Source organism: Tursiops truncatus, chromosome 13 (genome assembly GCF_011762595.2).
Source record: "Tursiops truncatus isolate mTurTru1 chromosome 13, mTurTru1.mat.Y, whole genome shotgun sequence".
Classification (NCBI taxonomy): Eukaryota; Metazoa; Chordata; class Mammalia; order Artiodactyla; family Delphinidae; genus Tursiops; species Tursiops truncatus.
Window position 1 is genome coordinate 64039631 of NC_047046.1, and position 16077 is coordinate 64055707.

General features: G+C 55.3%; 1 protein-coding gene across 7 annotated transcripts in view; it reads left to right on the forward strand.

Moving 5' to 3' along the window:
- Positions 1-15642, forward strand: part of CTIF (cap binding complex dependent translation initiation factor) — a 308311-nt gene extending 292669 nt beyond the window's left edge. For 5 of the 7 annotated variants that reach the window (XM_073790706.1, XM_073790703.1, XM_073790704.1 and 2 more), the window contains 2 exons: positions 9763-9816; positions 11556-15642. In XM_073790706.1, the coding sequence (XP_073646807.1) occupies positions 9763-9816; positions 11556-11771 (270 nt within the window). In that variant the 3' untranslated portion in view covers positions 11772-15642. The remainder of the gene's footprint in view (positions 1-9762; positions 9817-11555) is intronic. The other 2 variants (XM_033837729.2, XM_033837730.2) reach the window with 1 other exon arrangement.
- The last annotated feature ends 435 nt before the right edge of the window (positions 15643-16077 follow it).

Sequence of the window (16077 nt, forward strand, 5' to 3'; positions counted from 1 at the left end):
GCACAAGCTTGGACTGAAGTCCAGTTCAGAGCCATGAATTTCCTTGACATCTGACCGTAGCTGCCACCCCGGGGCTTCTTATTAGGCTAGTGGAAAAGTGACAGTTGGGGCAAATTCCCCTATCCCGGGAATGTCTGAAACGCAGGCAGTCACAGAATGACGGTAATAAGTAATGAATGTAAAACAACACTAATCTCCTAGTTGCCCAGACAGGCCGGGCAGCGTGAGCATTACACGGGTACCTATCCACAGCCGCACTCGTGCTTCCTGTCCATTTCAGGGGAGTGATAGCCTTTGTCTTACTTAAGGCTAATTCAGGCATCAGTCCCCTCCTCTCTCCCGCACGCTACGTGCTCATCTCTGCCCCTGCTCAAGTCTCTCCCGCTGTACCGACCATTCCCCTGGACCCTGGGCCAGTCTCTTTTTCCTAGCATCCTACCCTTCTTCTCTTCCATAGGCAAGTTCCCTGCCCCGCCCCCAAAAAAAGAGAGACGGAGGAGGAAAGGAGAGTGAGAGACAGAGAAGGAAGAACAGAAACCCCCAAAGAAAAAGCAATGGTCAGCTCTTTCTCTCTCCACTTCCTGACCTCGCTCTGTCTCTCCAGCTCCACATTACCCAGGCTTCCACCCACCCCTCCCTGCATGAAGTCATCATGGCAAAGGTCGCCTGTGCTCTCCTAATCACCAAATCCAGGGGGCCCTGGTCATTGTTCATCTCACTTGACCTCTCTGAGCTTTTGACACTGTTGACCTTGTCGACAAGAAGTGACCTTGACTTCTTAGCACTCCCTTGGCTTCCATGACGTCACTTTTTCCTGCTCTGCCTACTTGCCTGACCACCCTCTTCCTCCTTTGGGGGTTCCTCCTCCTCTGCCGCCCTTACGATGTTGCTGTTTCCGGGTTTGGAGCTCTTACCATCTTCTCTTATTCCATGTCATTCCCCAGGTCACACCTGTGGCCTTGACTCACACCTGGGCACTGATAGTCACAGGTGGCCAGCCTCCCACTAGTCTTCGTCCCTGATGGCCCGCAAGGACGGTGGGCTTGGTATTTCTAACACTGAACTCATTCCTTTTTTCCAGAACCAACTCTTCCTGCCTTCCTAACATCGCTGGTGGCACCCCAGTTTATTCCGCGGACAAACCCCAAACCCGGGGCTTATCCATCTTCCTCATTGTCCTTTTCCTCACCTTTACTTCTGCCTCCTAAGCTATGTCCTCCCATTGTCCCTGCCCTCACTCGAGCCGCCATAATTTCTCACTGGTCTCCTTGCCTCCAATTCTCCCACCACCCCACCAGTCCCAGTCTGCTCTCCACACTGCAAACAGTATCATCCTACTCACCAGTTGAAATTCTTTTCGGAGGCTCTGCAGTCCTTTAGGATAAAATCCAAACCCAGTAGCATGGCGTCTAGAGCCCTTTAGGCTGTGGCCCTGGCCTTCTGTATCATCATGTGCTCTCTCTCCCCCAGCACCGTATATTTTAGCCTCTTGAAATGCTTGTTATTCACCAGCGCACTCCATTAGTTCACCTTTTGTGTGTGTGTGCATATGCCATGTGCTGCCGCTTGGGGCACATGCCTGGCGTGTTCTTCACCGCCACCATTCCGTCCCAGGCTCCAACCCCACATACCTAGCGCAATCTCTCTGTTTTCCCTACTAGACTCTAAGTTACAAGTCTTATTCTCCTTGTTATCCGGGTACTTACACCGTGTTTAGTACATAGTAGGTGTTCCATAAATGTTGTCGAAGGGCGGCTGGCTGGCTGAGTGGGTGGGAGGGTAGATGGGTAGATAGGAAGATGGGTGAAAGGATGAGTGGGTAGATGGAAGGCTGGATACGTGATGTGTGGGTGGATGAAAGAATGGTTGGCTAAATGGATGCATTGGTGGATGGAGGCATGCATGCATGCGTAGATGGAGAGATGGTGGCCAATGCAGAAAAAGAATAGGTAAAATCAATTCAGTTTTGTGAAGGCCCGGATTGATTATCATCACCAACAACAAAATTAAGAATTATGGGGCTTCCCTGGTGGCGCAGTGGTTGAGAGTCCGCCTGCCGATGCAGGGGACGCGGGTTCGTGCCCCGGTCCGGGAAGATCCCACATGCCGCGGAGCGGCTGGGCCCGTGAGCCGTGGCCGCTGAGCCTGCGCGTCCGCAGCCTGTGCTCGGCAACGGGAGAGGCCACAACAGTGAGAGGCCCGCGTACCAAAAAAAAAAAAAAAGAATTATGAGCTCCAACCAGCAAAGTAAGAATTAGCTAATGTGGGAGAAATTAAAGTAATTCCCCAAGGAAAAGGATGCTGACCCAGGGCTTCTAAGCACTTTCTAGTTCTTCCCAGACTTACTGTCTGTCTGGCTTGTGTAAGTAAGTCACGAACTACTGAGCCTCGGTTTCTCTGTCTATTAAGCAGAGATAATAATGCCTGTGTCGTTTCCCTGTCTCCACAAGAGTGTCGCGGGGATAAATGGGATGGTACATTACAAAGTGGGTCGAGATCTTCAGGAAAGATACATGTTTATGAAGATATACATTTAATAACAATAATAACACCTTGCATTTGAATCAAGCTTTGCACTTTTCAGAACTCTTTCACATGCATTATCTCCACTGACTCTCAAAACAATTCTAGGCAAGTATTATTCCCATTCTCAAGTGAGGAAACTGAAGTGCAGAGTGACTAAGTGGCATGCCCGGAGTTACTCTTAGTGAATAGAAGCCAAACCTTCTGCATGTTTGTTTTGTTTTGTTTTGTTTTTATTTATTTTATTTATTTATTTTTGGCTGCGTTGGGTCTTCATTGCTGCACGTGTGGGCTTTCTCTAGTTGCGGAGAGCGGGGGCTACTCTTCGTTGAGGTGCACGCAGGGCTTCAGTAGATGTGCTCGCGGGCTCCAGAGCGCAGGCGCACGGGCAGTTGCTCCGCGGCATGTGGAGTGTTCCCGGACCAGGGCTCGAACCCATGTCCCCTACATTGGCAGGCGGATTTTTAACCACTGCGCCACCAGGGAAGCCCCCCTTCTGCATGTTTTTGATGACAGCCTCTTGTGGCTAGATTATCTACTTCCCTGCCTCCCTGAAGAGACCCAGATGTAATTGACCCTCTTCTTGAAGATTCAAGGTCATTATGAGGAGCTGTCCTCTAGACTCAGCTGTAGATGCCAGTCCAGGTCCCCCAGAGGCACAGGGTGGAGATGCCCTGACTCGAACCTGAGGGCCCTCCTGAGATGCAGGTGGCCCTGTGCAGCTCCTCGCCCCGGCCACCATTCTAGACCACGTGCCACGCATCGGGGCATCTCCTCTGGCTCTGCCTCATTCTTCTGCCTCTCCCCATCTCTCCACCGTCAAGGCTTGTGCCCATCACTGTGGCTTCCTCAGCCCCTGGAGACCTGCACCTCCCACTCTTGCTTCTTTTTCTCTCTCCTCTTCCCACTACTTCTTCCATGCTTGCAGGGTATCCTGCCACTGCCCTTCTGTAGGCCCAGCCAGCCAATCAGAGCTCTGGGTTTGTTCCCCAGCAAACCAGCCAATCACACACACTCTGAAATCTCCTCACTTTTGCTCCTTTGTTGCTGCTCCCAGCCTACACTTGACTACCTTCAAAAGAGGGGCTCCTGCAGGTGGGGACTGGCTGAGCTTTTACTGGGGCTGCATTAGGCTGTCTGGGTTTGTTCTACCAGGGTTGGAACCAAGCTGTTGGTGAGCTGAGGTGGTTGGGGGAGCTTGGGCGGTGGGGGGGGGGGGGGGCGGCTAGAAGAAATTGTGATCTCCAGCACTCGCTCCCCTCCCGCACAGGAAGATGGCCCCAGGGTCCCTCCATCAGCACCTTCTTTCCCTCCGCACAGGGTGGCATCCTAAGCAACCAGCCTGGCTGCACTGAGGGCACCCCTTGGGCGGCATGGCCTTGCCCTGGCTTCCTTCCCCCCCGGGGACTCCGAGGTGCTCCCACCAGGCTCCTTTCTCCCTCTGCTGTCCAGCCGCCCACAGCCTGACTCGAAGCACCTTGGCCTCTCCCCGAGGGAGGATATGAAGGGTGTGCCCACAACAAGTCTCCGGCAGAGACAATAGGACAGGAATGCATTAGCTTCCGAACAAACACTGTGTGGGCTCGCACAATTGCCTTGGATTCTCGTCCAAGAAACACATTTCGCTGTTCCAGGGTGCCTGCCCCGGCCCGCCCACACTCCTTTCTGTGCCAGAGACTTTGATGAGTGGGCTGCTCCTCCCCCACCCCCGGGGCCTTCAGCCCCCAGGTCTGCAGCCCTGTCTCCTCCATCCCTACAGCTTTTCTTCCAACTAGCGATAGCAGAGAAAGGGGACAGTCCTGTCCAGGCAGAGAATGACCTGCCCACCAAAGAGTACCTGCTCCCTGCCACTGCTTTTAAACCATTTTTAAATCGTGGTTTTAAAAAAAGCAAGCATAAGATTGACCATTTTAGCCATTTTAAAGTGGACAGTTCGGTGGCGTTAAGCACATTCACATCGTTGTGCGACCATCACCACCATCCGTCTCCAGAACTTTTCCATCTTGCAAAACTGAAACTCTGTCCCCATTAAACACTAACTCCCTAGTCCCTCTTCCTCAGCCCTTGACAACCACCATTCTACTTTCTGTCTCTATGAATTTGTTCCAGGTCCCTCATATAAGTGGAATCCTACAATACTTGTCCTTTTGCAACTGGCTTATTTCACTCAGCATAAGGTCTTCAAGGTCCGTCCATGTCGCAGCACGTGATAGGATTTCCTTCCTTTTTAAGGCTGAATAACATTCCGTTGTATGGATGGACCACACTTAGTTTATCCATTCATCCGTCAGTGGACACTTGGGTTGCTCCCACCCCTTGCCTGTTGTGAACATGGGTGGACAAGAATCTGTTCAAGTTGCCACTACTTTTTGAGAGTTGCTTGGAGTTAAATGAAGCATTGTCTCCAGAAGACCCCAAATAGAACACGCATAAACAACAGAGTTGGCCCCCTCAGTGTACCAGCAGGGATTCATTTGTCCAGAAACTAGCTGTGTTTTAGGAAAGCAAGCCATGAAGAAATGGAACACAAAACAGGTAAGTTTTGGCCAAGACAGAAAAGAGTGGAAAGGTCTTGCCCTTGGACACTGCCCACAAAGAGCGAGACAAGGACGGATCCCTGAGAAGCCGTTGATCACCCAGAGGCACTGGAGCCTCTCAGAGTGACACTGACAGGGGTCCTGGGGAGGGAGCCCCGTAGCGTGTGTCAAGTGCTCCCCCGAGGTAAGGCCAGCCGGCCTCTCGTTCCACCACACAGAGCAGCAGGGTGGGACTTCCCAGCTGTGATGATGGGGGCTGAGGGGACGTCCTCTCTGCAGCCCTTCAGCTCTAAGCCTCCAAGGGTCCGCCCTCAAAAGCTGGCAACGGACAGGCCGAGATAGCGTTTGGGGGAGAGTAGGACGTGGTCTGCAGCACCCATTCCCCTCCCGAACTCTGCATCCCAGCAACGGCAGAGGAAAAGTACAGTGAAGGCCTGTCAGTCCTCCCCCACTTCCTTGAGAAAACCCAGCAGGCCGCTTGCGAGAGGGCCTATCACTCGGTGTGATTCTTGACTAGCACAGACTTTCCCAAACAATTAGTGAAAGATAAGGTGGGAGGAGAGGCTCTGGGGTGAGAGCCTGCCCACAGCCCTGCTTGAGAGTCCCCACCCTGAGTCTGTCCCCCCAGAGCCCCCCAGGGAGGGAGCAGGCCTGCAGGGGTTTGGGTGTGCAGAAGGGAGGAGGTAGTCCAGTCACTAAGATGTGGAAAAGGAAGGAAGAACGGGAAGCCCTGGACCGGCTCTGCAGTTCTGAACCATCACCGGGGAGCAGACGGAGGGCAGGCGGGCCTCGGGCCATAGAAGGAAAGAGGAGACACCTGCTCATCTGGGCGAAGTGCTGGCAGAAGCATGAGGCTCCACGAGGCTGTCCACGCAGTGCGGGCAGAAGTCGGAGGGGCCACTTGGAGGGAGAAACAGTCACATTTCAGAGCATCTAGTATTTGTCCGGCCCCGGCTGTTCATAGAATTTCCCATCATGTTACCTCCCATGTCTCAAAGCCCCGGGACCCCTAAGAAGCTGGTCTCAGAACGGAACATGATCCCAGGTTCATCTCAATTTCCCATGACAATCACTACTAGCACCTACTGTGTGTCAGCCAACGTGCCGGGTGCACCCAGAGCGGGACCCCTTCCTTCCTTCCCATAAGCTCCCAGTTCTGCCTGCCCCCTCGTCCCCAAATGGCTGCCACCACCCACTCTGTCTCTGGGAGTTCCCTTCCCACCAGATACCCCACTTTCCCCCTTTCTTGTGATTTCTACCAGCAATTTTTATTTTAAGGTTTCTCTTCCTGCTAAGCACTATGGGAAATCTATGCAGGAACAAAGTTACCATCAGAAAGAAGTCCCAACAAACCTCACAGGGTTCTCTTAATATTTGTCCTCATGTTCTGTGCAGAGTCAGTGGGGCTACGCCCACCTTCCCCCCGAGACAGTCAGGGCCCTCCAAGTCCTGGAACCAGCCCCTCCCAGAGCAGGCTGGGTCGGATGCTGGAACCAACCCGTGGTCCAGTACCCATGGCTCGGTACGCCTGCTGCAAGGTGAGTCACCTCCCCCCAGCTTTTTCCAGAACCTGCTTCCAGGGTTTTCTAGATGAGAGAGGTCCTTCCTAGTGTGACCCCCAGAATTCCCCCAGACACTGACTCAGTGGAAGCTTCCCTTGGCTCCCCTTGAGGGGCTGCAGCCCTGCGGGGCAAGAAAACCCCAGAAGCAGACACCGGCATGGGGAGGAGGGTGGACAGCTGTGTGCTGCAGAGTATTCCTCTGTGCAAATGTATCATCATAATTTAACCAGTCCCCTTGTTGGTAGCCATTCAAGCTATTTGCAAAAGTGCAGCAAAAACCTTATATGCATGTCATGGTGCATATGTGGGCAGCGGGGGGCACGTGTGGAATAAATTCCTGGAAGTAGTATCGCCGCTCAGAGGGTTTGTACACTTGCAGTGTTGATAGCTATCACCAAATTGCCGTTTAGAGAGTCACACCAACTTCTGTTTCCACACACGCTGTACGTTTGCAGACACACTGATGATAATTTTGTGCCGTGTCTGCTCTGACAGGAGAAGTCTGTGGGGTGGAGGTATCCCGCTCACTGTCGCCTTTTCAGGCGCATGCACTGGGGTGAGTTGCCCTGGGGCTGCGGCTCAAGGTCAGTCCCTCCTCACTCGCAGACCCTCCCAGCTGGGTGGGTTTTCTCCCTGCTACTCAAGGCATACTTGTTAGCAAATACTTCCAGGTGCTTACTACGTGCCAGACACGGTGCCAGGTTTCGGGAAGAGAATGGACCAAACAGGCCTTGCCCTCCTGGAGCTTGCCTTCCCCTGGGGGAGACAGCAGACAAACAAATAGATCGTATGTCAGGGGTGAGAGAGGCTGTGGAGAGAAGTAAGTCAGGAGCTGAACGGCGGGATCACTTACACGCGGGCCGGTCAGGGAATCCCTGGCGGATGAGGTGATGTCGGGGCAGAGCCCTGAGTAAACTGAGGAAGGAAGGTCTTCAGACAGGTGGTGGCTGAGAATTCCTGGCTGACAAGAGCACAGAGGCCCAGAGTCAGAAGTGTGTCCTTGGGCAGAGCGTGCCCACCAATGGCCGTCAACGCCTGTCACTGCATGGCCGACACTGTTACCTTCCCCGGGTGGTCCCTTGCTCTCCACCAGCTCATCTTTTGAGCAGCCTGAGACCTACCTCTGCTCCTTCATCCCCAAATGATTTCTTTTTCGGTGTGTCTACTGTGGGATCAGTTAGTGCCCAGCCCTGCCGAGATACGAAGAGGAAGGAGGTCTGGTCCCTGAGAGCATCTCTGGGCACAGCATCCCACACTGATCTGGCCCCTGGACTCATTTGACATTTAATACATACATCTTCAGCCCCCCTGATGTGACCGCTCGCGGCTTCTGCTGGGGGAGACCCTGGGCAATATGACAGGAGGAGGGGGAAGTTAAGGAGAATGTGTGGAATTTGGATCTCGAGTCTGCAGTGAGAACAGTCCCCGGGGTTGTGTGTGATTTCACCCTCCTTGAACGTGTCATGCCCAGATCAGAAACCTTGACTCCAGTTCTCGGTTAGTGGACAAGGAAGCTGACCCTAAAAATGCCTTCCTCTTGTGCTCTCTCCTTACCCTCCGCCCTTCCTTTAAAACAAAAAACAAAAACAATGCATAAATCACATCGACCCACATTTATCGAATCCCTGCTGTTGCCAGGAGCTGTACTAGGTGTTAAAGGGCAGCAGAGATGAACGTCACACTGCCCTGCCTTCAGGAGGCCACAGTTCACACTGGAAGATGTCTTGCCACTTGTGTGGAATGCTGAGCGGTGGGAAAGCCAGGGGTGCTCGGGAGTGAGAAACAGGGGCGGGCACCATGGGCTGGAGTGATCCAGAAGTCTCCAAGGAAAGCTGGAAAGTGACCTGGGAAAAAATGGGGGGAAAAAATGCAGAAAATAACAGGTATTGGTGATGCTGTGGAAAAATCAGAACCCTAGGCACTGCCGGAGGGAATGAAAAATGGCACAGCCACCATAGAAAAGTTTATCGGGTCCTCAAACCGCTAAATGTGGAGTTACCACATGACCCAGCAATTCCACTCCTAGGTGTGTACCCAAGAGAGATGAAAACCCATGTCCACACAAAAACTCATTCACAAGTGTTCATAGCTGCCTTGTTCACAACAGCCAGAAAGTGGAGACAGCCCAAATGTCTATCCACTGATGAGTAGATAAACAAAACGTGGTGTATCACAGTGGAATATCTTCCAACCCCAATAAGGAATGAAGAACTGACACAGTCTACAACATGGATGAACCTTAAAAACATTATAAGTGGAAGAAGCCATTCACAAAAAAATCACGTGTTATATGATTCCATTGTATAAAATGTCCAGAATAGGTAAATCTATAGAGATTAAGCGGTTAGGGGTTGTCAGGGGCGGGGGTGGCAGGGGAAAGGGGACTGACCGCTAACGGGTACAGGTTTCTTTTGGGAGCCATGAAATGAAAATATTCTAGAGTTAGTAGTGATGGTCGCACAACCTTGTGACTCTAAAAGTCACTGAATTGTATGCTTAAAAATGGTAAACCTGATGTTACATGAGTTATGTCTCCATTTAGAGAGAGAGGGAGAGAGACTGACTGAATGAAATGCAGCACATAGAGGAAAGCCCGGACGGGGGGTGGCCAGTCCCCGTGCTGAGCCTTCCGGCCGTGGCCTTGGTCAGGAAGCAATTCCAGCCTCTGGAATAGTCTGCATGGCTTTGCAGGCTCACATTGCTGGGCCCGTGGAGAAGACTGCTGTGATTTCTGCAAGTCCTCCTATAGCCAGGGCCCAGGAGCACCTGAGACCAGGGTTGAGCCCCTCTCACTAATCAGGAAATCTACGTGAATTTCATTTTTGCTGACCAGCTGCTCATAGCTGATGATCCCAGCATGCTTGCCGCTGCCTTCAAACCCACCTGCGGCCTTGCTCTGCCGTGGCCTCTAGTCAAGCCCTCTGACCTGGCCGGGATGCCCACGCTCCGTGACTACGGCGGTCCTCTAGCTGCTTAGATCCCGTCAGAGAAATCACTGCTTCCTGGGGCAGTGCCCCTGCTGCCCGCCGTCCTTTGTGGGCTGCCTCTCTGGCCCGCCCCTTGGAGATGCTTGTTCTGGGCTGCAGGGGGCTGAGAGCAGTGCACCAGCCTAAGCGTAATTCTCTGCCGCTCTCTTCCAGCTCTTGCAATCTCAGGATGTGAAGGAAGATGCCGTCCTGTGCTGCTCAATGGAGGTAAGCAGCGTGGCTTAGACACCTCCCACCTCAGACCCTGTGCGTCCCTCTCGCCTTAACAGTTATGGGGGCTCAAGGACCACTGGAGGCATCCACAGGTCCAGGGCAAGGGCGTGTCGAGCGGGGCTGGTGGCGGACGGCTTCCTGAGTGGATGTGGACTTCTGCCGGAGGAGAGGGAACTGCCGGCTCTCTGGCGGGAAGGATGGAGGGCTAGCATCGTCCACTCTCCCTCTGCCCCCAAGACCACCTCCTCCTCGGCCAGGTGCACCACATAAATGACTTAGAAGATTTTAGGTGATGCCCTGCCCCCACATATCTCCTTTGGCTTCAGTGGTGTGGGGTTTGGGGGAAGGTGCTGAGGCTTGAACCCCCAGATTGGCACTGTCCACTTCCAAGCAGCCCCCATGGGAGGTCCCACTCCTGTTCCCAAGGTGTGGCCTCTGCTCTCCGGGATCTTCCTTCAGCCACTTGGCTTTGGCCTAGCTACAGGGACAAAGCTGTGCCTTCAGAAAACAGTCCAAGGGGAATCCCTGGCGGCCCAGTGGTTAGGACTCCGCGCTTCCTCTGTTGAGGGCACAGGTTCAATCCCTGGTCGAGGAACTAAGATCCTGCAAGCCGCACGGCATGGCCAAAAAAAAAAAAAAGAAAGAAAACAGCCCAGGGACATTCAGAGTGGAGCGTGGTGAGGAGAGGGGCTTCCAGGGCCCACACCCAGGGCACGCCGGGGCTCCAGGCAGGGGAGATAGGAGGGGAGGAGAAAGCATGATCCCTGCCTCCAGACAGCTTGTGGTCTGGCTAGAGATAGAGACCTCTGTCACATGCACAGAGTGGATGGGACGGTGTCGAGAATAAATATGGGTACAGAGCATGCATCCCTGAGGAGTTAGGAGAGAGGTCAGAGTGGGCCAGAAAGGTCAGGGAAGGTTTCGTGAAGAAGGCAGAGCCTTGAAAAAGCGGGTGGGCTGAGGCTGGAGGTGGGGCAGAGATGGGGACTTAGATTATAGGGAGAGGAGCTGCACGGGCTTCCGGCCGAGGGTGCGCTGATCCGGAGGATCGGGGCTCCTTCTTCCTAAGGGGGCTGTTCGAGATGACCAGGGGCCTCTCTTGGGGGCAGGCCCTCTGGCTGGCCTTCTGCCCCAGTTCATATTTCTCTCCTCCCCTTCGTGTCACAAGTGTGGGCAGGGGTCAGTTCTGGGGGTATGTAGGTGCGATTGGGGGCAGAAGAGAAGGAAAGAGAGAAACAAGAGACCTCATCCCTGCTCTCGGGTTCCACACGGACACATGCAGGTAATAATGACCAAGTTCGTTTCCAGAGAGACATCCCAGCAAGTGAAAATTGACACGGTGCCACCTGGTCACTCTTGAAGGAAGCAGGTCACACGGCCATTGAGGTTGTGGGCGATAGTCCAAGAAGGCTTCCTGTAGGAGGGGAGGCAAGTGGATGAAGGGAGAAGCAGCGTGTTCCTGGTGAGGACTCTTGGCAGCCCTGGGCAGCAGGCAATATTCTGACCCCTCTTATTCCTCCGGCAGATTGGGTATTAAATGTGGGCTCTCACATTGGCTGTGTCCACCCTCCACACTCTCCATCCTTCTGCCCTGTGGCATAGAGGCCTGGGCCTGCACCTTCCTGGGATAATCCAGCTATTTCCCGTTCCTGCCCCCAGCACCCCTAACCAAGGTGGGTCAGGAGCCCTTTCAGGGCCCAGCTCACGTCCTAACCCCACTTCTCTGCCCACAGCTGCAGAGCACAGGCCGACTGCTGGAGGAGCAGCTGCCCGAGATGATGGCGGAGCTCCTGGCCAGTGCCCGCGACAAGATGCTGTGCCCCTCAGAGTCGATGCTGACCCGGTCCCTGCTGCTGGAGGTCATCGAGCTCCACGCCAACAGCTGGAACCCTCTGACGCCCCCCATCACGCAGTACTACAACAGAACCATCCAGAAACTGACAGCCTGACAGCCAGGGGGCCTGGCGGGTGGCCCGAGGGCAGCTGGGGCCCTGGTGCACAGAGCCAGATGGACAGGCGGGAGGACAGGGGTGGCCCTGCCGGCAGAAAGAAATGGGGAGGAAGGCAAGCAGAGCCGGCGGCCAGTATGGAGCCAGACGGGGAAGGGACCAAAGCCCTAGGAGGAGCGCCCCCCTACCCGAGCCCCCCAGCCCGAGCATGCGGCCGCTCACACCAGTAAGGGGAGCATGTTTCTTCCTCGCGGTGGCCTGGCCCTCCCCCCCTCACTTCCACTCCTCCCCACCCCCTCCCATGCAACATGTCCCCAGCAGGGCTGTGTGCAAGGGCTTCATCTCTGTGACTCCTCAGAGGCCTTGGCAGCCTGCACGCAGGGTACAGCTTGGGTCAGAAAGGACCTCAGAAGGCTGAAAAAGTGGGTCGGAGACGGGCTTGCATTGTTCCCGCATGCTGTCAGCAGCAGTCGCCAACTGGCAGCAGGCGACGTGTAGCAGATGTCCGGGAGTACAAAGGCAGGCACGGTCCCCACCAGCCGCCCGCAATTGACGGCCTTTGTCCTTACGGCCGAGCGGGGGACAGAGGCGTCTCCTCTAACCTTCATGCTCCACCCTCCCCACATCCAGCCTCCTCCCTTCAGCCCCCAAGCTGCAGGCCCAGGGGGCTGGGGGCGGGCCTGGGGCCTGGAGGAGAGATGGAGTTTTTCCTTCTACTTGCACTCTTTTGTTTCATTGTGTTTTATTTTTTCAAAAGTCAGCTGCTTTGAAGTCTCCTCTCTCAACGCAAAGGGCCCGCAATGTGATCACACAGTCAGCACCACGAGGACCCCCTGATGAGAGGGAGATCAAACCCGGCCCCCTCTGGAAGGATTCTAGCCACAGACAGCTTGCCAGTAGCCAATTAGGGTAACTGGAAACTTCTGCCCCGGCAGGGGAACCCGCTGGAACCCTGTGCCCCTCAGGCCACGGCTTCCAGTACCTCTGTTCTCTCTTTTTCCAGCTTCCTCCCTCAAAGGGCTGATACTGTCGCTGCTGGGAAAGCATTAAACCCGTCCTGCCCCGGGGCCTTATAGTGAACCGGGCTCAGAGCGAGGCTGGCGAATTAAAACCAAAACGCCCGGTGATACTTCCCCGCTCCACACACAGGTCTTGTCCCAAGCTCTCACTGGAGGGAGAATGGGGGGGGCCCGCAGGGCTCCCCAGGGCTAGCTAAACGAGCTGTGTCAGTGCCCTAGCCCATAGCCACGGTCTGTGCCCCGGGAGGGCTGTGGCACTGCAGCCCCAGGGCTGTTGGGAAGGGGTGAATTCATTGAGTCGTGGGGACTATCAGGGGACCCAGCAAGCCACTAGCTTTCCAGGCTGGGAACAAGTCTGGGGGTTCTTGGAGGGGCCAAGTCCTGGGAGCAGCTCCTTCTCTGATGGCTAGAAAGGAGGATGCGTGTTGGGCCCTGGGAGGCTGGCTTCGGGTTGTCACGCGTCCACACGGCCCATCTCCTGGTCCGGAGCCCACGCTCTGATGAGCCCCTGCAAAGCGACCTCAGAGCCCAGCAGCTCCCTCACTTGCTCCTTGTTGAGGCCATTCCTTCTCTGGGTCACCTTGGAGGCCCACTGGTTGCCTGGTCCGGTCAGGCTGGAGGAAATCCCCTTTGTTGAGTCTTGGAGAGGAGGCAGGTGGCGTGGGGAGCAGCTTCCTCCGTACTTCCTGGCTTTCCCCACCAGCTGCCACCTGCCTGCAGTCCCCAGAAAGAGCCTGTTGGGGACAAGGCATGGGGACCCGGTTTACCTGGAGTGGGTCGGTCACCTCTACCAAGGAGCCCGCGCTGGCCCTGGCGTCCGCCTTCGCCCTCCCGGCCCCTTCCTCCCAAGCTTCTCCTCACTGCCTTTCCTCCTCAGCCTACACCTCTGGCTCAGCCTGGGACCCAGGGACCCCAGAGGCCCCACAGGAGGCCTTGAGAGAAGAGCCAGGTTGATGTTAGGATGCTCAGAGAGGGCACCAGGGAAATCATGGTCCCGAGGAGTCGGCATCCGAGGCCGGGCAAGCAGCCACGCCCTGGCAGCCCTCAGAGAGCCGCACCTGGGCTGACATGGGCCCTGCTTCCCTCCAGTGGGTGTGTGTGTGTGTGTGTGTGTGTGTGTGTGTGCGCGCGCGCGCGTGCGTGCGTGTGTGTGTGTGTGCGTGTGTGTGTGTGCGCGTGTGTGTGTGTGTGCGCGTGCGTGGGGGCATGCACGAGCACGTCTACTGAGAATGAAGCAGGGCCCTGGAAGAAGAGAGAGGGCCTGCGAGTGAGGTCGAAAGTCGAGGAGGCCGGGGAGTGGGTCTCCCACCCCTACCTTGGGCTCAGAGAGCGAGCTTTATGAAGGGGCCCCAGATACCACGGGCTCAGGGGGCTGACGTCCCCTGGAAAGCCAAGCGAGTAGCGTGTCGGGCACTGTGAACTTAATGCCCTTCCTCCTAACAGCCTTCCTTGGTGGTCTTGCCTCACGGCCAACCCCTCCTTGACTGTTAGGACCAGAGTGGGAAGAAGCGAGGTATAAATATGTAAACATATATAAATATATTTTTAATTACGTGTCGCGTCACCGTGGCTCCAGACACACGGCTTGCCTAGTATATCCCACCGCTTGAAAGCGCTTCCTAGCCGATCCGGATAACAAGTGAAGCTGTTTTTCTAAATATGGGTTGCTGCTACTTCTTCAGACATGGAAGGAAAACATTTAAAAAAAAATTTTTTTTTAAGGAAATAAGAGTAAAGCCTAAAATCTGAGACACTGAGGCAGCTTCCCACGGGAGACTACTCAGACAGGAACTGGGGGGCAGAGGCGGGCGCCCCCAGACCTCCGCCCCCTCCCCAGGCCAGATCTCCCCTGCTGAGTGAGGGAGGCCGTATCCAAGTTGACCTCTGAATGTATTTGATGGGAGGCTAAACTGGATATTGCGTTTCTAATGCTTGCATGGCTCTCCCTCCTCGCCTGTGGCTTCCTTGGCACAGAGGAGGCAAAGTCCAGCCGTCTGATGCGGGTCCTGTCTCGGTCTCTCCCCCGACAGTCAAGACGAGGTAGTCATTGTTTTCCTCTCAGGCAGCTGGCCTGTTCCTGCTCCCATGGCCTTGTGGCTTTGCCTAAGCTCTGGGACCGCAGCCCCAAGAAGGCCCCCAGCCTCCCCTGCACGAGGCGGGACCCCACCATCCTCCACAAGAGTCTGCACCCCCCCAAACCCACTTTCGTCTGCTCGTCCTTCCTTAACCAGTCTGTACACCTTTAAAGTTTGGGGATCGTCCTGTCCATCCATGTAAATGTAAATGTTGGCCGAGTCGGTATTTATTCTAATTTTTATTTTATTTTGTTTTCTCTGAGGGATGGGGAGGGGGGTGTGGGAAACGTACCACTGATCACGCCCTGGGCAGCTGCAGGGGCGGGGGCCCAGACAGCCAGGCCGCCGCAAGAGCAGCCCCACGGGACTGCCCAGACGCCAAGCCCCAGTCTCTTATCTGGCATCAGAAGCCGGCCAGTGTTCCTCGTCCAGCAGCCTGTCCGGCCTGCCCGTGGAGTCCTGTCCCTCAGCTGCCGGCACTCTGTTGGGAAACCTCAGGCTGAGCCTTTGAGGCTGCAGATGAGAGAAATGGCAACTTTCCTCTGCTCGGGACACTTGCACAGAAGGGCTGCCCGCTTCGCCTGAGCCAGCTGGGAGCCTGGTGACGGGTCCTACCTCCCCGGAGCAGGGGCCTGGGGCTTCCCGCCAAAGCTGCAGCAGAACCCTGCTCACGCGACCACCTTCCCTCCCTCGGTATGTCCTGCTTTCCAGCTGAACCCAAACTACAAGTGGGTTTAAAAAATAAACCACACCAAAAACAAAAATGCCCTGCATCTGTGTTCTTTGTGTGTTTGGCAAAGGAAATCTCTCCCAAAGGCTTCTGTGCCTCAGCAGGTGCTGGCAGAGGCCTCAGAGGAGCCCCCACCCAGGTGAGCTAGTGAGAAGATTCCCCACAGTCGGGCCACTGTGGGGAGGGGGCGCCCGGGGGCTGGGGAGGGTTGGGGAGGAGCGGTCCAGGATACCATGGGTGAAGGAGACATATACCCCCTTCCTCCCAAGCTTGGGAACCGTGGCCTATCCAGGGTGGGACGATTGAGCCAGTCCTGCGCAAAATCACTTTTCCGCTAAAGAAGATTGAGTTTGCTGCGTGCTTCACCACTCCACTCCCCAAACCTACCCCTCTCCTGAAACAGTCACTGTGACATCTGGCAATGACCCGTTTTAAAAAGACTGAGACTTGGGCCTAGCCTAACAGCCTCTAAAAGTCAGCAG